The sequence below is a fragment of the Molossus molossus genome, unplaced genomic scaffold (genome assembly GCF_014108415.1).
Source record: "Molossus molossus isolate mMolMol1 unplaced genomic scaffold, mMolMol1.p scaffold_m16_p_15, whole genome shotgun sequence".
In the NCBI taxonomy this organism is placed as follows: Eukaryota; Metazoa; Chordata; class Mammalia; order Chiroptera; family Molossidae; genus Molossus; species Molossus molossus.
The window spans coordinates 23,655,662-23,679,046 of NW_023425350.1; the positions used below are offsets into that span (position 1 = coordinate 23,655,662).

Sequence of the window (23,385 nt, forward strand, 5' to 3'; positions counted from 1 at the left end):
GGTTGCGCTCATGGTCTCCTACTTTAGAGAATATTTTCTTCCGTCTTCCATTCAAGGATCAACTGTTTTTCTTTCTGGGCTAATTGAGCAGTTCCTAAACCCTTCTGATGGAAGACTCACCACATGATACTGTTTCTTAGTTTCTTTTTCTTTCTCACCCCTGCCTTACAGTTTCTCCTTTAGCTCCATCTCTGTGGCCACGCCCTTGCTTTGCCTGGAGGTACAGAGTACATGCACAGAGCTAAGGGAGTTACTAGCAAATGAAACCAATAAGGGAGCCTTCTTCCAACATTGCTCATTGGAACAATGCTTCATTTCCTCTGTAAACCATGAGAAAGGCATTTTTGTCATCTCCCCAGCTCAGTTTTCATTCTTGCATTCCGCCCTTCTGTCCTCATCCCCTGGAAGGTGTGGTCCAGTAACATGAACATGCGCATTGGCTAATACCAGGTTTCTGGTACATGTCCGCTTGGTCAAAGTTCCAGTCTCACAAGTTCCCTTGAGGTGGAGCTGTATGGAAAGTTACCTACTTTTTTTTTTTTAATCCTCACCTGAGAATATTTTTTCATTGATTTTTCAGATAGAGTGGGAGGGAAGGAGGGAGAGAGAGAGAGAGAGAGAAAGAGAGAGAGAGAGAGAAGCATCTATGTGAGAGACACACATCTATTGGTTGCCTCTTGCACGACTCCAACCAGGGCCGGGGATCAAACTATAACCGAGGTATGTGCCCTTGACTGGAATCGAACCCGCGGCTCTTTGGTCCTCGGCCAACATTAACCGCTGAGCCAAACCAGTCATGGTGAAAATTACCTCCCTAACTTGAGCTCAGCCCACACCACTGCATCTCATCTGCATTAACTTGTGCTGAGCACCCTTTGACCATAGCCATGAGCCTAGGTGGCCTCGGCTCTGAGCACCTGCACAGCCAGGGTCGTTCTTCTGGGGCCCGATCTCCACTGGGCTCCGAGTGTGAGCTCTCCGCGGCGTCTCCAGACTGCGGCTCGGCAGGGTTGGACACTGTCGGCACCTCCTGCAAATGCTCGTTGTACTTGGATTACACAAGTATGGTTTATGTTTTCAGGGTTCTCCTTTCCTCAGCTTGACTTCAGGGTGACTCCCAGTACCTCGGAGACATTTTCGACAATTTCCTCTCGATAATTATCACTTCACCAAGTGGTCAGAATCCCCTCTCCTCTGGGCAAAGAAATCCTAGCATTCACCTGAGCATTCACCTCTCTTGATGCTATCACCAAACACATGTTTATTCTCGGGTGAGGGTTTTCGGACTATTGATTCTGCAGAGCATTGCTGCTCAGTTTGCTGGCCCCACGTGGATCTGGATGCGGTGTGGCCTGCTCGGTCGCCGGGTGTGTTTGCAAGCATGGAAGTACTCACGGCCCTGCAGATAACGGAGAGGGTGGAGCACAGAGCAACTGGAAATTGTGTTTAACCTGGAGGCACATCCATGACAGGCTTGGGTTCACATCCCTTGTTTGCCCTTAAAACTCTGAGCCCAAGTTCCCTCATGTGATAGAGAGTAGTACCTACCTCCCGAGGTTGATGTAAAGGATGAGTGAAATAACACAGGTAGAGCACTTTGCATGAAAATTGGACCATAGCAAGCATTCAGTGAATGAAAAAAATCTTCCTTCTGAACAGTTTCTACACATTCACAAAGATCCCTGAAGAGGCTCTAGTTCTTTTTTCTACGGTAGGAGTTCTCTCCCTGTGATTTAATTCTCTTGTTGGATTCTCTCATTATTCTTTTTAGTTTTGAAATTTTTTTCTTATTTGTTGATTTGAGAGAGAGAAACATCGGTTTGTTGTTCTTCTTATTTATGCATTCACTGGTTGCTTCTTGTATGTGCCCTGGCAGGAGATTGAACCCGTAACCTTGGCATATTGGAACGATGATCTGATCAACTGAGCTACCCAGCCAGGGCCAGTCATTGTTGTTTTTAAATTCAAACTATTTGAATATCACTTCCTAAAATTTAACTCTTCTGCTGTTGCTTTATATTTATGTCTCTGCATGGAATATTTCCTTCACTGTTCTTTTGATAAGAACAGAGTGAGAAACTCCATAGTCAGTTCATCTCTGTCCCTCAAAGCACACAGCACCAGGTTCCTCAAGCATCGGTTTGACGTCTGATGAATAATTTTTTGTGTTTTGATTTTGTGTCTTTCCCCAGATGACCTTGTGGTGCAGAAGCCAGAGCTCAGCACCCCCTCCATCTGCCACGCCCCTGGAGGAGAGTACTTTGTAGAAGGGGAAACATGGAACATAGATTCTTGCACTCAGTGCACCTGCCACAGCGGGCGGGTGATGTGTGAGACAGAGGTGTGCCCGCCACTGCTCTGCCAGAACCCCTCGCGAACCCAGGACTCCTGCTGCCCACAGTGCTCAGGTAACAGCGCCGGGCCCGGGAAGCACGTGTCAGGAAGGCTGTTGCTCCGGCCTTGTCATTGCGCAGGTCGAGCCCCATGTGGGAGGGTCCCAGAGCCTGTCACTGTAACCCAGGCGAGAACATGTGGCAGGCAGCCTGCTTCACATCCACTCGTCCACCACGTCTGAGTTCATGTGCCTTACACCTGAGGTGACTTAGGAGCAATCGCATTTTTTCCCCATTCTGCCAGTGTTTTAAGCCTACATCTCAGACTCAGGAGACAGTCCTGCTTTAGCAAATGATTCCAAGTGATTTTGCTGATGTGAAAAGCCACCTTTGCCTTTAACAAATGGGAAGGACAGTTATTGATAAATAATATCAATAAAATGATCTGAAACACATAAGGGTGGTGAAGATACTTTGAGAATGTTAAGCAGGGGAATCACTAAATATATATAATGCTCACGCCCTCCAGCCTGTGATGATTAATAACAAGGTCCAAAAGAATTAAGTGACTCGAACTGCATGTGCAAAGAGTAACATTGTTTTCTTCTTTTCATTCTCAGATGGTCTGGCCTTGGGTTAATCTATGGTCGTGAAACAAATATAATCAAATTTTATCAGGATTTTAAACATGAGTTACTGGTTTGTAGCTAAAGTAGCACTTTAGTTACACTAGAATATATGACCTTTTTTTCCGAATTAACACTAGAATAGATGACTTTTTCCAAAAGATACTTAATTTGTATATGTAAAATTACCTAGTTGACAGCTCACTAGTTTTATTTTGTTGTTGCTTCATTTTTTATCTTTTCAACTTAAATCAATAACGATTTACCTTCTAAATCTATAGGGCATTTCTATGCATTAAAACATCAACCCTTGCATTTTACTACTCTTTAAATGTTATTGTTTTACATTGGATCATTAGTTGGCTGGCCAGAATCCACTGCTCTGTCATCCCATCCAGCACAGTGTCCTCAGTCTTCGGGGTTCACATGGTAGTCTGGTTTGAGGGGCCTCAGGTGAACTTGCAGGAATGGCCACACATGTACCCTTGTCATCATCCATGCCACGGAGAGGTGACCATCTTAGTACAAAATCTTCGGTGTAATTAGCAGCCATGGTAATCCGAGAAGCTTAATTAGTGCAGCATCTTTTCTGGTATAAGTACTAGTTCATGTGTATTTCATTGTTAGGCTATGTATAATCCAGTCCCTGCCGTGTTTTCATTATCATCACTGTTTTATTCAGATGCAAATTCTGCTGCTGATTCTGTGTTACTATATAACCCTGACTATTTCCATCCTCCTGCTAGAAACCACTTGGCGTGGTCTCTTCATTGGTGACCCTGAACTTATACCCATTTAGATAGTCATTTTACGGAGACTGTGGAAGGCCTGTGTTGAGCCATGGGGATGCCCAGGTTAATGAAAATAGACACTGCTCCTGTCCTGTAGAGCAGTCATGCGAAAGAATAGGCAAGCACTCCGGCATCCGCGTGTAGGGACGTAATGACGGAGTGAGGACTGTACGTAAGGGACAGAGTTAAGAGCACACGTGGCCCAGGAAGCTCTAACTAAAGCAGGAAGTACTTCTGGTACCACTTGCTCTGGGGTCTGAGGACAAATCCAGGAGATGATTGAAGGAGGGAGAGTGGAGGAAGGGGCTTCTCCATGACCAGTGGTCCAGACTCATTGGCAGGACACCTGACTGGACTCAGAGGTTCAGCCCAGAGATGCGGGGCCACCTGACAATCGTCTCCTGAGTGGGAGGGTGGGGTTCTTCATGCCCGTCTCAAGGCGTGTGTGCAGAGGCCTGGCGGACTCCAGCAGAGCAGGACTCCGCCGGAGGTTCCTGAGGGGACAGGCACCCTGTGTGCCCGGCTGGACTTCTCGTTTATGAGCGTGCACCTGGGAGACAGTTCCCTCTCCTTACATATACCTGTGCGAGAACTGCAGCGTCAGGGTTTTCTGCTTCATACATCAGGATTACAAGGAGAGGAAGACCGTTTCTGGAATCTATTTTAAAATCAATCACCACCCCATAATTGATCTTTCTGAACTTTCCACTCATAGTTGTATTATAGTGCTAAAAAGATAAAAAATCTTAAAATGCAAAACATTCATTTCCTCCTGTCACAGTAAATGTCAACAGTCGCATTGACAAATGGTATGTCACACATGGAGAAAAATGCCACCTCTCCCCCTAGGAGACTTGCATTAGTCCGAAAGCGACATCTATGGACAGCAGGAGGGAGTTCCTGCCAAGGCGGGTCCCCGAGGTGGGTGTGTCTCCCGGACGCCTGTTGCTCCCTCTGTCCCTCTGCGCCCCTCCTCCGCCCGCGTGGAGCAAGGTCCAGACTCGGGGTCACCAGGGAAGGCTGACCAGAGTGATCGAAGGGAGAGAGCACGATGGTGCTTTGTTCTTGTTTTCAACTTTTTAAATTCTCTTTCTTCTTTATTTTCCGGAATTGTAAAGCAGCATAACATGGGAAATAGAGGGAAATAGAGTAGAAATAAAAAGAATGGGTGAACACTAGTAAAAGAGCTAGTTCTGGAAGCAGAAGTACGAGGAAGGTGTCTCTGGGGCAGGAAGAGCAGGAAGAGGGGCCCAAGAAGACGTAGTCCTGGGCACACTCCCGAAGGGCCCGCAGCCAGCCAGGGTTTGGCTCGGACGCCTCCTGCCTGGGAGACGACCCGCCGAGTCTGCACCGCAGCGGCGACGCGCTCCAGTGCTACCAGCCCGCCTAGGTGTCCTCCGGGGTCCTCTCCAGGCCCCAGCAAGTCTTCAAGACTTGAAAAGACTAGTTTCAGCCGTTATTTCATAGCTGTAGAGACGCGGTGCCGGCTTCCCGGTCCAAGTGTTTGGACTGCGGCTGGGCATCGCCGGACGAGCTGAGCCCGAGCCCACGGCACGTCGTGGCAGTCGGCAGGGCCTGGCGGGGGCCAGAGTGTGAGTTGTCTCATTCCAGCCAAAGCAAAAGTTGGCATTGGTCCGTCTCTTAAAAAGAAAGTATTCCTGGACAGGATGACCCAGAAGGGTCGCTGAGAAGGGACCCTGTCTGGCCCTCTGACCGTGTGGGTGGACTCTGTGGAGCCCAGGACGCCCGGGCACACTCGGGGCAGTGGAACCAGTGGCCCTTTCGGTCGTGACTGCCTTGGCGACTGGTCACCGGGTTGCGGCTACACGATTTAAAGGAGAAGGTGCGGGCCCACTTCCGACGCTGACGTCTGCGGTCGGCCCTCGGTGATCGGTTAACCAGCTCCAGACTCTGCCGCGATACGTGAATTTCCGCGGAGGAGGATTCTCTGTTCGTACGCAGTCCTCCCTCGCCGCTTCGCGCTCCGGCTTCCGCGGCCTCGCGCTCCAGGGTTTTCCGCATACTGCGCTATCCCATGAAGACAAACACTGTGCTAGGCTAGTAGACACAACCTCGGTGGTGGAGCCGCGAAGGGCCAGCGCGAAGTGGGGGGGGCGCTGTATTCTCAGAGGCTCTCGGGTCAGACTCCCGGCTGCAGGGTGTGTTCGTGCGGGGGTGGCAGGAGGCGACTCTCGGAGCCTCTGGTTCACTGGGGTCACTGAGGTCACTGAGAACTCCACGTCGGTCTCAGCTCTTCCTGGGCGCGGCTGAAGGCAGCAGGGTTCCTGGAGTGATTCTGAGATGATTCTTATGACGACGAATCTGCTGAGAAAACGGGGTTCTCGTAGACGTAGGACGCCTCGGCCCCTTCAGTCATGCAAGTGGTTGGAAGTGCCTTCTCTTCCAGTGAATTGTGAGGCTTCTAAACTAGGACCCTCACCAACAATTTTCTGTCACATCTCGGTCATTTTTCTGCTTGAAGCTACAGTTTCTATGTCATTTCAGTGAAGGGCAGGACCCAAAGGGATACCTGGGTTTCTTGGTGACATCTTTTTCCATTTCCTGTGATAACTAGGTCTGGGAACTCTCTGGTCAGAGTCTTTAAGAGCAAAGACACGAGACTTCTCTGTGGGCGCATCCCTGGGGGTGGTTCGGGTCCGTCCCCTCTCAGCCGTCCAGGTGAATGGTCCACGCAGGGATACGCCACGTAGGTGCTCTGGCAGGCGCGGTGGAAATCTGGGTATTGATTGCTCGGGATGGTGAGCAGGTGCAAGTCAGAGGAAACTCAGCTGCAGTTTTTAAACAAGGAGAGGGTTCTTTTACCTGCATCACAGGAAGTTTGGAGGCAGATGTTGATGAGCATTATTAATTCAGCGTCTCGGTGATGGCAAAGCCTTTCTCTTACAGGTAGGATAAGGACATTACAGTACAGGTGACATACTCATATTCAAGGCAGGAAGAGTGTGGAGGGATGGCAGTAGCATCCCATCTGCTGTTTGAAGAAAAGTGACAGCTGTCCCAGAAATCCTCTTGGTAGCCATTAGGTCCCATTAGCCACAACCAGGTGACGTGGCCACCCCCAGTTGCCAGGGAAACTGGCAAAGCAGGGAGCAGGATGGTCCTGTTTGACTTATACCCATTGTGGCTCGGGTCCCCAACCACCCCCCAGAAATCAGGACTTGAAGCCACAGAAGGAGTAAGGCAGACACTGCCAGCCGTGGCGGTGCCTCTGCAGCAGGCTCGCCATGGTCTTTGTCGTGTGGCTTTAAAATTCAAGTGCTGGCGGAGTCAGACCTGCCATTTCGTGGCTGGGACAGTCACGTACAAAGGCACAGTGGCGGTGCTTGCCGGGAGGATGAACCCCTCTGCGCCGCCCAGTGGGTGGCCGCCGCCTCTTCCCCTGCTGACCTTGTTGGTGTTTCCAGATGCGCCGCTCCAGCCCTCCGCGCCCCACAACGACAGCGCGCCCAGTTACTGCAAGAACGACGAAGGGGACATATTCCTGGCAGCCGAGTCCTGGAAGCCCGACGTTTGCACCAGCTGCGTGTGCGTGAACAGCGTGATCAGCTGCTACTCCGAGTCGTGCCCGTCGGTGTCCTGCGAAAGACCGGTCCTGCGGAAAGGCCAGTGCTGTCCCTACTGTATAGGTAAGACCCAGGGAAAACAGCCCTCGTCTCTGTCGGGGCCGCTAACTTCACCAACAGCCCTTTGCCTCGATCCATTCGTAATTTTGAAGTATGGTTTTCTGGCTGACATGCCACACAAGCCAAGCAGTAATGTCAGGCAGGGGAAGGCTGTGGAGGGTGTGTTCCCGAGCTGGAACACGGGAGGAGTAAGACGCTCTCTCGGATGCCGTGACGTTGCGGCGCTGACGGCTCCGTCAGGCGGCCTTGCCGTCGGGGTTTCCACGACCAGAGCCGTCCTGCTCCAGCGCCGCGGCAGGCACGGCGCTGGCGGCTGCCTGGAGAACAACCCGCTGCAGACACTGACTTCGTCTCCCCGTCACTCTCTGTCTGCCGACACTTAACTGACTTCATCTCAACCCCTCAGTTGTCCATCTTCAGGGCCTAGGGACGCAGAGGGAGTCCTGAGTAACTGACAGCCCTCTCCTTCCCGCGGCCCCTGTGAGCAGAGGACGTGCGTGCTAGCCTCTGACATCTGCACCAGACCGGTCCTGTGGACATGGGCCAGATGCTGTCTGGAGTCCAGAAGGCGACGCTCAGACAGCTGGCAGCCTGACAGCGGCCCCGGCCCCGCTCCCAAGGCTCTCGCGCTCCTTTATTGCTTTTGTAGCAAGTAAAGCTCCTAAAGTCAAGTGAAAGGCAGTGGCATAGCTCGGTCCAGCCGTGAGCCTCTGCTCCGAGGAGCAGGTGGAAAATTGGGCAGGCAGTATTAAATCAGGCAGGCTGTACTAATTGCAGGTATTGTGCGCTTTTTTTGTTGGAGATTTTTGCATGTTTTCTAGATACAAGTTACTGCCTGTGTTTGGGGTGATGTCTGAGGAGGAGAGACCTAGCCACAGAGCTTTGTAGCAGTTCCCACAGGTGAGCCCGTGAAAGGCGCTCAGGTGCGTGTTGGCCATGACTCGGCTCTCAGGACAGCTCCCTCTCCTTGTTGGGGCCTCTGGCCACTAGACCGAGGGCCTCTTCTTCTGAGTCTTACTCTGCACGTTGATATACAAGAGGTGGAAAGATATTTTAAAACCACAGTTTCTGCTCTCCGGAATTTTATAAAACTCACTTCTCTCAGTGCAGGGGTCAGGGGGGTTTAAGTTGATTTTTGAAAGCGGGATTCTCTTTTCACAGGTGGACCATCTATGTAATGTGTTCCTCAGACCACGATGCTTTTGAGAGTGAAAGGGGATCGATGAATAATTCATGATGGGACAACAGCTGTAGACCAGGGATGTCCCGGCAAACTGGGACTGTGGCTGCCCTTTCATGACTGGGACGTTGGGCTCCGCTGCAGGACCCTAGGCTTTGTAGCTCCTAATGAAGCCAGAAACGTTTCAGGGCATACACATCCAGCCTGGTCTTTTCAAAGAGCCGACCAAATTCTGTGGAAAACAGCACTGCCTTGGTTGAGGTCTATGTAAAAGGTACACCTAGGCCACTATTGGAGGCCCGAGGTGGGAGGAGGAGGGTGAATGGCCAGTATCACTATATTTAATTATCAGAACATCAGTACTGAACGAGCCGTCCATGAATCCGCCAGCAGTGCCTGGCTCACGCTCGGGGAACGGGGCCCGGGAGGCCTGAGAATTGCATGCTACTTTCAGAGGAAAATCTAGCATTGAGTCGCTTGTGTGTTGAAAGTTCTGGTTATTTTGCTTAGATAAAAGTTCTGTTGTGTTTTGCTACTTAATTGATAACTTGGTAATTAGTAAGTTGTTCAGTTAGTAAATTTGTTCCCAAATGATAATGGAAAATCATTTCTCTCTCTCACAAAACCAATTTAACAAATTTAAACTGATGAAAAGACACCTGCAAGGCATAGTGCTGTGTCCTTGCTGTTTTTCATTTCTTATATTTTTGCTTTTATAGTTCCTATTCCAGTTTCTGCATTCTTTAGATCAGTGGTTCTCAACCTGTGGGTCGCGACCCTTTTGGGGGTCGAACGACCTTTTCACAGAGGTCGCCTAAGACATAATAGTAGCAGAATTAGTTATGAAGTAGCAACGAAAATAATCTTAAGGTTGGGGGTTGCCACAACACGAGGAACTGTATTAAAGGGTCGCGGCATTAGGAAGGTTGAGAACCACGGCTTCAGACTATACGTTCCTCTTCAGGGTGAGGAGGGAAATAGCAATATGGTGATTTTGATTTTAAGGTAAATGGCAAGCACTTCCACTACCTGTGGTTCCTGTAAGCTCAGAACGGCGCACAGGAACTTTTTTCTGTTACCTCTCCTTCCACAACGACCCCTGACACAGGTGTGATTGTATCACATAAACAATGACCTGTCTTCAGGGGGACACTTGACATTTGCTGAGCATACTGTGTGCTGCTGTTCACTCATTCACCTTGATGCTTCACACATGTTGTTTTGTGATTGGAATTGTTATGAATCCCCTTCCATACTCATCATACTTTTTTTGCAAGTAGCCTTGTTACCTTAGCCTAGATCCTTTCTCCCCCTTGAGTCCAAGCATGCAAGGTCAGGTCTGTTCTTGACTGTGATGTGGGATTTTCTGCCTCCAGTTCGCGCCCTCTCCCCCCCAGGCTCCTCTTAGTTCCCCGTGCGCGGGGTCCCTCTGTGAGGAGGGCGCCAAGCCCCCCAGCACCAGCACACCTGCAGGCATATGCTTCAGTGGCAAAAAGCCCGTACCCGCCTCCGGAGATACCTCACCAAGAAAAAGATGCACAGGCCATGGCTTTGCATGTCCTAAAGTACCCAACTGCTCCTCCACTGGGCACGCGGGACCAGGTTGGCACTGTCTCCCGTCTCAGGCTTTCTCAGACTGAACCCAGCTCCTTCTGGACCCACGTAAGCTGTTCCGGGGACGTGTGCCCCACCCCAGCCTGCAGAGCTGACCTCCCAAGGCTGCACACCTCCCTGGGTGAACATTCTCCCTGATTAGTCATAGATCTCTATAAACACCTCAGCCCTGCCTTTCGCCTGACTTCTCTTTTGGCGATAAAACCCCTAAACAAAAGCATGCTGCTTGCTTTCACCTTAGTAAAGTACTATTCTTTTCTCTTCCCATAGGAGAATTGAAAAGTGGTGATCCCTCTAAAAGCAGCGTAATTAGGAGTTTTTGTGTTCCTTTCAGCTAAATTATCAAGCCTCTAATGTGCAATGATAATCTTTCTCTTTGATGTGTGAAGGCCTCATCTTATGTGCACTAATTTAGTAGAATGTGTAACACAGACATAATAGGATTGATGAGTAATTCTGAAAAGTGAATGGCTTTGTCTAATTACTTATAATATCATAGTGATCTTCAACTAGCAAATGATTACTATTTCTCCTTAATAGAGGCATGTCTGCACTTCATATCAAGTCAGTCTACTACGCAACATGCATAGTTGCTTAGGTTTGTTTGTTTAGGTATCTTTTCCTAAAGATAAATATATACAGTATCTCTTTGGGAAATCTGTTGAACATTGTGTATTTAATTCAGCCCAGGAATCAAACATAGTAAATACAGGGGTGGGCAAAAGTCGGCTTACAGTTGTGAGTACACTAGGCAGAGTGTGTTCTTGTATTATTATTGATTATTGTATTATTTGTATTATAACTGTAGACCTACTTTTGCTCACCCCTGTATTTAATTTTGAATCTCTAAGATACATAACCCATGGAAATACATGTTGTACATTTTTAAGCCATAATGTCATTATTCTAGCATCTTCACTGGAAGATTTTTCACAGCTGTTTCTCCAATGTGTTTTCTTAAAATTAAGAACGACTCTGTATTGGAAAGAGAACTCACTCACGGAGCCAGAGGGTTGTGATCCCAGCTCTGGCACAGTCTAGCGTCGTGTCTCAGTGGAATGACAGAACCCTGGCTCAGCTTCCTCCTCTGTACGACGAGAATAAGAACGTTGTCCTGTTCTTCACTCAGGTGCTCTGAAAGGTCGTCGTCTACACAGGTGCAAGTGCTTTGTGAACGGCAAACACAATGTGAGTGTGTCCTGGCTCCGTACGGTTGCAGCCCTTTAACACGAGTGCAGCTGGTATGGGCGCCATACATCGGGGATTTGATATTTCCCTTTCAAGAGAGCACCTGTCTGCCTTTGTGCACAAAAACAGGCCTGGACAGAGCGTCCCGTTGATGAGCTTTTGGAAGACGAGGGTAGTTTTAATAAGGCTTTGGTGGTGTGCCTTGTCCTGCGCACTTAGCTTCAGTGGCCCAGGACCACTCTGCTCAGCTTCCTGGGATGGGGGCCACGTGCTTCCGGAGGGTCTGTTCACAGACCTCAGAGGTGCCCTGCTCTCCCGTGCCTCTGGGTGTCACCAAGCGGGGAGAGTGGAGCTCTTTTATCTCTGTGAGTCTGTGGACTTACTGCACGTGATCTGTGTGATTCCTGCAAACAGTACGTGGCCTGTCTAATCAGGGCGGACTCGTGGGAAACAGCCCACTTTGCTCCCTGCGCCCCAGTTCCGTGGCCCCTGCCCCGCAGCCCCGGGGTCACAGGCAGTTCTGTGGGGACATTAAGGGACACGGGGCACGTTTCTGTGTATTGTTTAGGGGGTGAGGACTATAAGCATTCTGGCTGTCATGCTTTGCACTCACTCGTGAATGGGTCTGAAGTTGTCACCGCAAAAATAAACAGTTTGATCTCAGTGTGTGTAGGTTCCCCTCCGCCCTCGGAAGCATCTCGCTCATTACATAAGCAGCTCTCAGTCTCCCCCTGGCTGTGTGGGCAGAACTGCACGTTGTTCTGGTTAACTTGGGGGACCCCCAAGTGGCATCGTTGTATTTCAGAGAGGTCGTTGCGCAGAAAGGAGGCTGGCACTTCAGCGACCGCACCAGCAGGTGCCTTGCACTTATTTCTGTCCAGGAGGCCAACCCTGATTTTGAACCCTCTAAAAGTTGGGGAAAGGCCCCCTCTAGGAGGATTCCAAGTCTGATGAGGAAATGTGATCAGACTGGATGCCAGTCCGCAGACCCTCTGGGGGGCTGGCAGAATGTCGTGGACAGCATGTAACTGACGGTGAGACATCTGCAGCTACAGAAACCGGCCCCTGGGACGTCCAGTGGCTTCCGCAGGGTTTTCTGGGTACGGTTCCATACTCAAACACTTACCTGGACAGCTTCCTCTAAGACCTGGAGGAAATGTCATGTGTTCCTGTATTTGGGCCACCTTGATCTGTCTTTGTCATTGTCCCTGCCTACCTTTCAGACTACATTCTATATTTACAAAATGATTTCGGTGTATCAGCTCCGTGTACCTGTAGGTACACTTTGGATTGTAGGCCTTGTAAGAAATGAGGCCCCATGTAAAGTTGCACATGGAATGTTTTCTTGACCTTCTATCCATGAAGTCCTTCCTCACCCTGTAGCAGATGCTTGGAGTCAGGTCTGTGACTCAGAGATTCACTCTTAGCATGCAGTGGAAATCAGCCAGACGTCCCTGTGGTGCCATTTTGATTAGATTTCTGTTATACAGAGACCTTGACTCCCATCCCAAGGAATAGGTAGAATAAAATAAGCAACCATGAGCTTCCAAGAAAAGTCTTACACCTGTGCTCAGATTTGCTTTGACAGCAGTGAAGACGTTATATAGAGAGGAGCTGGCCTTCATGGCAACATTTGTCTCTGCTTTTGTGGGTTTTTTTTTTTATAAAAATGAGTTAAGAGCAGATGTTCCATTTATTAGAAGCTAAAGGTTATAAGATAAAGTACTCAAGTTTTGAATTAAATCCATTTTAATTTTTTTGCATTGTCAGCCAAAAACCTTTCATCATTTGCTGACAGAATGACTATGCATCAGATCTCTCTGCCTCATTAAAGTTGTCTAGACCACCTGCGTCATTTTTAGCACGACTTGAGCTGAGGAATAATTTCACGTTCTTTGCCGTCTGATGGTCCAGTGAGCAGCGTATTCAGTGGTCGGCGTCCTCTGTGCCTACAAGTCTCTGCAACTCGTGGTGACCTGCGAATTATTTGCTCATCGTTCTCTTCGTTGCGATTTCCGTTTGTCTCCTCTTTATGTGAACCGTGAACGGTTTCTCAGGCAGGAGGCGCGCACGTGCCGTTTATTCTGCAGATGCGGCGCTTGTGCCGGGCACATGCTCCCCTCGGCCCCGGAAATGAAGGTGGCATCGCAGGCCAGGGATTCCGGTGTCCTGTCCATTAAGAAAGTAGGAGCATCTTCCTCCTGTGGGGAGCGAGAGGGAGAGCGCTGTGATGCATTGTTCCACTTACGGGCTAAAATTCTTAAAAGCTCTTCCCTCGACTCGCCCAGTCAGTGTGTCGTGGGGGGGGGCGGTCTTTCCACTCCCTTTTCTAAATCTCGTGTTACCCAGGAGGTACCTGGTACCTTCGTATACCTGCCTCAGTGATGTCTGTTAATCCCTCGAACTCAAGTATAAGAACCCAAGCTGAAGTGTAATGTCAGCAGCGTCAGCAGTCTCCACGTCTTTTTCACACGTTCGGCTCGTCCATTTGGACCTGGAATGGCACAGGCCTGATGGGGCCTCTGGACCAGAAGCCTCCCCCGGGGCAGAGGCCCCCCTGCCCGGACGCCTCCGAGTCCGTGTCTGGATGGCTGCTCCCCACCACGCAGCGCGAAGCGGCCCCACTCCACCCTGCGCTGGGCGGTTCTGCGGGGGACTTACTCTGAGTGGGAGCAGCATTCAGTTCCTGGCCGCTGGGCTCCCAGAGCAAATTACTTTTCAGGACTCGAAATAGTCCACCGGGGATTTGAAAGAACTGATGCCGTTTCTAAAGCTGCCTGACTTCCTCCCAGGAAGTGACTCCCACACCGAGACTCCGACTCCATGGCCACCAGCAGACACAACCAGATTTAGACCTGGAGGATTTATGCAAGGACACTGTCTCCTGGCAGAACTGGAAACGTCCACCTGTAACATGGGTTCAGGGGGGTGTAGATTTTATGTTCCTCCCCAGAGGAGGGGGACGGGGGTCTGGAGATGCTTTTTTCCAGGGCTCATGTACGTCCCTCCCCGTGGTCGGATCCACCCCATCAGCCATTCCCGGAAGCCTGAATTGGATCTTCATAGTCGAAGAAAACATTTCTAGGTTCTAGGTTTTCCCTAGCTGTTAATTAGCTTTCTAGTGTAATTAGTAAAACCGCGCAAGAGGAAAAGCAGAGTCCAACTTGAGTAGCCTGTGAAGGCTTCTTTTCTCGTCTTGAGAGAAGTTGGAACACTGGAGAAGTCAGCTTGAACGGAGCTGGCACCTCAAGGCCTTGCCACTTTTCCATCCCCTTTGTGTCAGCCAGAATAGAGGGGGATGAAAGAAGGAAAAACCGACGCCGAATTCCCCGCGCTCCACCCTGGAAGACATCACGTACTTTTATTGTGGTCATCAGACGATTCAGGAGAACGTTGCTTATGTTTGAGTCCAGGGAAGATGAGGCGAGTCTGAAGGAGCCCGGGCACAAGCACCCCGGGCCCGGACACTGGGTGGACAGGCCTGCAGAAGCAAGGCCCCCTTTCCTAGGCAGGAACTCGGCTCCTCAGACTGGCCGGACTTCATTTCAGGCCGAATCTGATGACCGAGTTTGAGGCCAGAGCTGAGGAAACCAAATTCCATGACTGACCTAACCCGAGGCCTGGCCTGAAACCAGTCACTGTCTCCCTGGCACGTTCTGGGGCAGCTCTGGGGGCCGTGGGAAGGCCGGGCAGTGTGCTCGGAACGTGGTCGTAGCCCTCTTCCGGCTGCTAGAGCATCACACTGTTACGGGTGTGTCACTGCAAACACATCAGCAGCAGTGTTTGTTTCAAAAATAAATCGTAGCATATCAGTGTCATACCTCACGTGTTCCTCAGAGGGACAGGGTCTTGAATGCACATCAAGTAGAGCTTGACCGGAGAAGGACCAGGGGTCCTCAGTAACCACTCCTTACCCCATTCCTTCCAGATCCCATCACAGTTTTCCCTTTTCCAGGGACCAGTGATGAGTGGAGGTGTCTTTTGAATTTGTGCATAAAATGTCCCCAGATCAGGAGTCCCCCATGTTGGCCTGCCTGGTGACAAAGTACTGCTCCCACCCCCCGGGTTCCCCCATCTGTCTTCTCCATCTCGGCTCAGCGCTCGCCTGGGCCGCCCCGGTAGCCGCTGGGCTTGAGCTCCCGAGGGACCGTGAGCGCCAGGAGGTCAGTGAGGGCAGGTGACCCAGAAGACACTGAGCCAGAGAGAAGGGGACTTGGAAGGAAAGCATTGGGGAGAGAGAAAATGAATGTGGCAGGGAAATGGAGAAAGAAAGAAGAGCAGAGAGTTTTAAGCTGTAAATTCTTATACATAAAAATAGCTCTTAAAAATATATTGTTCTTGCCCTGGCTGGTTTGGCTCAGTGGTTAGAGTGTTGGCCTATGGACCAAAGGGTCACAGGTTCAATTCTGTGCACGTACTTGGGTTGCAGGTTCAATCCCTGGCCCCCGTCAGGCTCCTGTGGGAGGCAGCCAGTCAATGTGTCTTTCTCACATCGATGTTCCTCCCTCCCTCTCTATCTATCTATCTATCTATCTCTATCTCTCTATCTCTATCTCTGTCTCTTCCTCTCTCCCTCCTTTCCCCACCTCTCCCTCCGTTCCTTCCACTTTATCTAAAAGTCAATGGAAAAATATCCTCGGGTGAGGATTAAAAAAAAAAAAAGTTCTCAAAAACCATATATTGCTGAAAAAAATGGATTGAAGTGAAATGAACTTGTTTTTAAAGTAAACATCTCTGTGGTGAGAAGGAGACCTATCCAGCACCCCCAGAGAGTGAAGGAAATGGTGACGTCGGCTCCGGTCCCCCGTCTGGGACGGTCCAGGACACCTAGCCGGTCACTGTGACACGCCTCCGTCATTCCTCACTGCTCCCCCGATCATTTACAAGAGATTAACTAAAAGTAGGAATTTTTTTAATTATCTCTATAAACATACTCAGCTGGGCTTTATAATAAATCTCTTTCCAGATAGAACTAAACCTCCTAACGTGCCTCTACCGACTTGTATTTCAGTTTCTGTTCTCCCAGGTAGCATGTTCAGCCATACGATGACTGCATTGTGTCTTTTGTGAGCCTAGTGACCCTTACCCAGTGGGTGTCATCCTGGCTGCTTGTGACAGTCACGCCCTGTGTTCGCCCCGTGGCCCTCGGTTAGCCTCAGGCCACACGATGCCCGTTCGGAGGCTTGTCCTGAGCAGAGGGAACAGGCACGGGTGTGAGGAGCACGCTGACTGCAGAGCGGTCCCGTGTGTCTCAGCACGATGGGGTGATGTGCTTGGTCACCTCAGGCCACCCAGCTGTGCTGTTCTCTCCCCTAGAAGACAGCATCGCGAGGAAGGTGGTTTGCCGCTTCGGCGGGAAGGCCTACGCGGACGAGGAGCGCTGGGACATCGACAGCTGCACGCACTGCTACTGCCTGCAGGGCCAGACCCTCTGCTCCACCGTCAGCTGCCCGCCCCTGCCCTGCGCGGAGCCCCTCAACGTGGAGGGCAGCTGCTGCCCCATGTGTCCAGGTAGCGGAGCCGCCGTCCGCCACTGTGTGGGCTGTGAATTGCTTGAGGATGAGGGGTGCCCGCGGCCCAGGCAGTGGGCTGGGCCAGCTAAAGTGCCCCTGTACATAGACCCGGGGCGGGGGGGCTCGGGAGGTGGCCAGCCAGGCAGGGCCTGACTTTGGTTCTTCTGATTTGCGTTCTCTCCGCGTCGGCGGCAGCACTGTTCATGGCATAACAACGTCCTGACATCCCCTGCCCTGGCCGGATGTCACAGTTTTACTGTGGCGTTGGACCAGCCTAGGGAGAATGGTTCCGGGTCAGACCCAGTAGGAAGTGCAAGGAGAATGTATATCAGAACCCAGAGGGAAGACCTAGATCTACAGAAGACAGGGTGACTCAGTCTGTTTTTAGTTCATCGACTCCAGCAGTACCCACACCGTCCCGTGCAGCTTCTGCCAAGCTCTGCTGACTTGGCATCGGTGCCACGGAGACCACAGCCACTGAGCGGGGCCCCTTGGCTGGGGAACTCAGCCTCCGTCCTCCCCCTCCCCTCCCCCTTTCCTTCATGCGAGTTCGGTGTTCACCTCCTAGCTCGAAACCTAAAGCCCCCTCAGCTGCCCAAATCCTCCCCCAGGGCTGCTTCTCGACCCCGTGTCTGCCTCCTGGATGAAAACCGTTTCCTTTTCCTCTGTCCCTGTCCCAACCCTGCAGGAGCTGAGCCCTGGCAGACCAGAGAGGCTCGCTCGAGGGTGCACTGAGGTCCTGGGCAAGTGGGGGCCCTGCATCTGCACCTCGAGTCTTGCTCCAGGCAGCACAGGGAGCCAAAGTCATACTGAGCAGGGAGCACTCTGCTTAGCACCTTGACGAGAGTCATCCGGCGCAGTGGTGGAGGCACGGTCCAGGCAGAGTGGTTTCAGGAGGGGAGAAAGGGGACTTGGAGGCAGTGGTGGTTCCAGACCATGAGTGCTAAGTTCACAAATCAGATTTCCCTGTGACGCACGGTGGCCTTGGAGGCTTCCACAGAAGGGCCTGAGCTAGACCTCGAAGGACAGGTGGGCTCTTCATTGGCGTGAAGAGGGTCATCTGCCCAAAGACCCTGAGATGGAAAGGTCAAGGCATAATGCCCCTGGACAGGAGAGTTCTGACAGCAGGAGCTAAGAGCAAAACAGCTGTGTCCGGCCAAGGGTTTCAGGGCCGGACCTGAGGTGAAGAGTTTACACCGAGTCGTGGGGAGGCGGGGGCTCATTTCTGAGCAGACGAGTGGTGAGAGCACAGAGGTGCTTTGGGAAGACCAGCAGGGACGGGCCAGAGGCCGGGACGCGAAACTCACGTTGCAGACAGTCCCGGGTGCGAGGCAACAAGGGCCCGGATCCAGGTGACGGCAGGAGGAAGAGAGGTCGAGGTTCACGCCCCTTGGTGTGTGATGCAGTAAGGGAGAGACGCAGGCATCGCTAACCAGCATCCTTGTCCATTACCGGGATTTCGCCAGTGACTTCCCAGTTCGGATTTACTACTAGATTGAAGTTTCATTTCTGTAACTCTCCTTTCTGCACCTGATGCTGTTGCTGCCGACTCCTTCCTCCGTCTTGGCTCTCAGCAAGTTTGCCAGCAGTCAGGCTTTTGCCGCTGACGCTGATGTGTCCCCGCCCGCCGGGAGGGCCGGATTCGCCCTGCTCTCTCCCGGGCGTGGTCTGTCTCTGGCTCCCACTGCTCACCTGCACAGCTCATGCTGCCTGACTAGCCTCACCCTTGACAGAGCACTTGCCCCCGCTGCCAGCTCTGGGCACCAGTACAAAACCTGTGCGCTGGTCAACTGGTTAGTACTTGTCTCATTTCACAGAAGAATCTGAGGCCCAGAAGAGTTCATTGAATTATCTGGTCACGCAGCTGGTCAGCAGACGACCTGGCATCCCGGTCTGAGTGGACTTCAGGTTCCATCTCCAAAGAAGCAGGGCCCCAGCTTGTGAGCCCCAGGCGTTTCAGAAGGGTGCCTCTGACTGTGCCGTGTATCCCCAGAAAGGCGTCTTGGGTTCCTCTGAGGTTCAGATCCGATCTGACCACAGAAGCCATTCATGATGGGGCCCTGTGCCCGTGACCTTTGAGGCCCGGCCCGACGTCGTTTCTCGGCTCTCTGGGCCTGTCACCCAGCCAGCAGCTCTAAAGGGCCCTCGTGGTAGAGGCCAGAGGGGTATATGTTACAGGTGGGATGGAAGCAGCGTTTCTGACCCTCTCGAGAAGAAAGCTCTTTTTCCCCTCCTTTTAAATGGTAAGACCTGCTTCCCACCCTGCAGAGCTGGTGAGTGCGGCAGTCACGCTGGCAGGGCAGAAGCTGGTCTTTCACGCCCCAGGATGTAGAGTGTTGAACCGAATGCACCAGACTGAGGAAGCCGAAGTTGACATTAAGTAGCCCCTCCATCATCTCTTATGAAAACTGTCCCCATCTTTCAGAAATGTATGTCCCGGAACCAACCAATGTCCCCATTGAGAAGATAAATCATCGTGGAGAGACGGACCTGGAGGTTCCCATGTGGCCCACTCCTAGTGAAAATGACATTGTCCATCTACCCAGAGGTAAGTACCAGTCTACCGAGATCTGTCCAGTGTTACGTGGGATCTGCACTGTCCAATTTTGTTTCGAATCCTCACCTGAGGACATGTTTAGAGGAAGGGAGGGAAGGAGAGAGAGAGAGCCATGTGAGAGAGAAACAGTGATTGGTTGCCTTTAGCACATGCCATGACCAGGGATCGAACTGCTGACCTTTCAGTGTATGGGACGATGTTCAACCAACCAAGCGACCTGGCCGGGCTTGTTTGATTTTTACAACTGCCTCGAGATAACTTGGTGAATGGCATGCCAGAGTAAGTTCAGATAGCTACTCTAGAGAACACCTGCTTAACTGGAACACATTTAACCACCCGAATGATAAAGTACGTCTGCAGGCCACTGGGTGAAATGCCTCCTCCTGGCCCCACGTTCAGACCTAGTGATGATGGGACAAAATGTGTTCCTTGTCCGGGGTGGGATTCCTAAGCCATCACTGGTATTTATATGTGTGAATACACTTTGTAAGCAGAGTAATTACAAATTATTCACAGTCCCTTTGGATTCCATGCTAAGCGTTCATATGCATTAGGTCACCCTCTGCTTCTGGGCAGTCTTCACTCCACAAGTTTGATGTATTACGTGTTGATTTCTCCACTCACCAGGGTTATTCCATGCGTTGTCGTTTTCTTCTGTCCCTTCAGCTGTGTATAGTAGAGATGTTATTCTGTCTCTCGGTAGTTCAGGGGCAAAGCAAGGCAGAGTTTCTGTCAGTGCTGCCTTTTCTATAAAAGTAGATTTCTTGATCAAAATGGTATAAACTTACTCTTATCCATGACTCAGTACTGCCTCCTGTCTACTCCAAGGACATTTTCAAAATCATCGGTATAGAATTTTTATAATACGTTTTTGGAAGAAGGTCTGTTACTCTACATATGTGAAGTGTTAGCTTAGATCAAGCCAGGTGACCTGAGAGCCAGCGTCCTGGGTGGTGTTTTGACGTTAGGTTTCCACTCATTCAGTCAGTAGATAGTAGTGATGAGTCTGTACCATACCCTGTGCTAGGTGCGGGGCTTTGGTCATAAGAGCAACCTTCTTTATGTGCTGTGCTGAGGATCTACATAGTGCATAGGAGTTTCTTCATGTAGCAGGGGAATTTACGCTTCTCCTAAGCGACATACTGGTTTTAATCTTACACTGTGAAGACACTTATTGATGCTCTATTTCCATTTTCTTTGATTGTTAGGAAGGCTCAGCCAAATTTTAGGTCCTGCTATTAGCATCCGAACAGAACTTAAGGACTCAGTTTTGTAACCTTAGTTGAAGTTTCATTTTCCTTCCTCCAGGATTTTCCTTAATTTACTTTTAAAAAATCATCTTGTATGACAGATATTCCTAAAGTCATTTCCAATATCATTTGGAATGTGGTAAGCCAAAACTCATCATTGTGTATTTAAAACCTGAATTCATCAATGTTATTGTCACCTTTGGCATTTTTCTTGATGCTGATAAATCTATTCCTTTTTTCTTTTTCTTCCTCCCTTTCCATAAAGTACTACCATCTACACTGGCTAAAATAATGATTAGGAAGGTTCTCTTTCTCATATCCTCTCACTTACACAAAAAAGCATATTCATAGAAATCTGATTTTTAGCCCCGGCCAGTGTGGCTCGGTGGACTAAGCATTGCCATGGACTGAGAGGTCCTGGTTCTGTTCTGGGTCCGGGCACATGCGCAGGTTTCGGGCTCGATCCCCAGTGAGGGGCGTGCAGGAGGCAGCTGATCGATGTTTCTCTCTCGCGTTTCTAGCTCTCTTTCCTTTTCCTATCTCTCTAAAAAACTCAATAAAAATAGTTTTTAAACCTTCTTTTAACATATTTAAAAAAAGTTTTTTTTCTTTTATTGATTTTAGAGAGAGAGGGAGGGGGAGATAGAAACATCGATGAGAGAGACGATTGATGGGCCGCCTCCTGCACGCCCCCCACTGGGGATCGAGCCCACAGCCTGGGCATGTGCCCTGACCGGGAATCAAACCGGCGACCTCTTGGTGCATGGGTGGACGCTCAACCACTGAGCCACACCAGCCGGACTTAAATCTTATTTTTAAACTACAGATATTCTGACTATCACTAAGCTGTGCTACTTCATGACTGAGTTTCCAGAACAATTTAGGTGCAGCTCCCTTTAAGTATGTGTGTCCTTCCTCTTGCACTAGCCTGGTCTGTGATGCGTGAGACCACCTGACTACAGTGGTTTATTTGAAACATAATAAAAGGAAACTTCATTGTGTGTTCCTGATTGGTATATAGTTAACCTGTTACCTCTGTCTGCAATATTTATTGTAAGAATGACAATTAAAAGGAGCAGAAAGAGCCCTGGCCAGTTTGGCTCAGCAGTTAGAGCGTCGGCCTACGGTCCAGAAAGACCCAGGTTCGGTTCCCGCTAGGGGCACGTACGTCGGTTACAGTTTGTCCTCGGCCCTGGTTGGTGGTCTGGTGGCAGCCACTCGATGTGTCCCTTTCATGTCGATGTTTCTCTCTCTCTCTCTTCCTCTCTCTCCCTCCCGCTCTATCTGAACAAAAAATGGAAAAATATCCTCGGGTAAGGATTTTAAAAAAGGAGCAGAAAGACTCTCATTCATATAAGCAAAATTAAATGTTGTCCCCTGTGCAGTATATTAATAATGAAGGCAGGAAAATGATCTAATGGGCCTGGTGACTTTTCAGCAAATTTATGAAAAGGTATTTTTGCTTAGAGCTCAGAAAACCAGAATACTAATCAAAAGACCAAGCTCTTGATTCTAGCTTAATATTTACTGTTACTCTAGTAATTAATCTTAGCTATTACCCTAGTAAGTCAAAGGATATACTTTGTCTAATCTACTTGCAAGTAAACAGAGAGCTAAGCTAATATTTTTCCTTTAAAATTTTAGAAGCCAATAAAAGCTAATATTAATCAAAATATTGTAGTCGAATTTTTGTGTCTTTTTAAAATCTACTTAAGAATTTTCTTATTTTCTTGACTATCCAGAACCAGCTTCATCCTGCCCAGTTATTAACCTCCTCACCCTAATGTTTGTATTTTTACATCCATCCCTACGCTGTTTGGTTCAACACTAGACTTGAATCATGTTTTAGCCTTAAAGTGTTATGATGCAGTAAAACCAAGTTGCTGATTTCTATTTGCAGTGTCATTAAAATAATCCTTAAAAATTCTGGTGTCGATAATGTTTGTGATCTTTTTTCTCCTAGACATGGGTCACCTCCAGGTGGATCACGGGGATAACAACCGGCGGCGCCCGGGCGAAGACCCTTCGCTGGACAGCATCGCCTCGGTCGTGGTCCCCATTGTGATCGGGCTGTCTATCATCATAGCATTCCTGCTCATCAACCAGAAGAAACAGTGGGTACCCCTGCTGTGCTGGTACCGCACACCGACGAAGGTATCGTCCGGAAGGAGTCCCAGTCTCTCGAATGATCAAACTAGAGAAGCTTGCGTGCTTATTATTTCCTGAAATTGTTATCCTCTATGTCAGCCAGTGAAATGTTTACTTCGCGCTCCGTAGCCTTGTGTGCACATGAAGCTGTAGCCATTGGATGTCTGGTACTGGCCCAGGGCTGGGTCAGTCACGGGATGAACTCACCCATCACCCATTGGTTCATGAAGCCTGACCTTTCTTAGACCCGATTTCCTGGATTTAAAGTTTTCAAGTAAATAAGTATCTCTGGATTGATTCCTAAGTGTTTGGTTACCTAAGAAATTAAAAGCTGGCCACTTGGTGCTTCTCAGTGATTTATCAACTTAGGATTGGGAGAGAAAGAAATCATAAAGGAGGGTGGTGATAATCAGGAGAGCCCAGAAGAGAGCTAGCAATCGTGAGGACGTACAAAAGTCCAAAGGACAGGGAGACGTGTCCGAGGCAAGCAGAGGGGGAGGGAGCGAAGATGAAAGGTAGGCAAGGGAGCGAGGCAGATGTC

At 49.9% G+C, this 23,385-nt stretch overlaps 1 protein-coding gene across 2 annotated transcripts in view; it reads left to right on the top strand.

Annotated features, from left to right (window-relative positions):
* The window catches only part of CRIM1 (cysteine rich transmembrane BMP regulator 1), a 179,446-nt gene that overhangs the window by 152,689 nt on the left and 3,372 nt on the right, over positions 1 to 23,385 (top strand). Inside the window, exons 12-16 of one of the 2 annotated variants that reach the window (XM_036262671.1) lie at positions 2,193 to 2,408; positions 7,176 to 7,397; positions 16,693 to 16,887; positions 19,315 to 19,437; positions 22,660 to 22,850. In XM_036262671.1, coding sequence (XP_036118564.1) covers positions 2,193 to 2,408; positions 7,176 to 7,397; positions 16,693 to 16,887; positions 19,315 to 19,437; positions 22,660 to 22,850 — 947 coding nt within the window. The remainder of the gene's footprint in view (positions 1 to 2,192; positions 2,409 to 7,175; positions 7,398 to 16,692; positions 16,888 to 19,314; positions 19,438 to 22,659; positions 22,851 to 23,385) is intronic. The other variant, XM_036262670.1, reaches the window with a different exon arrangement.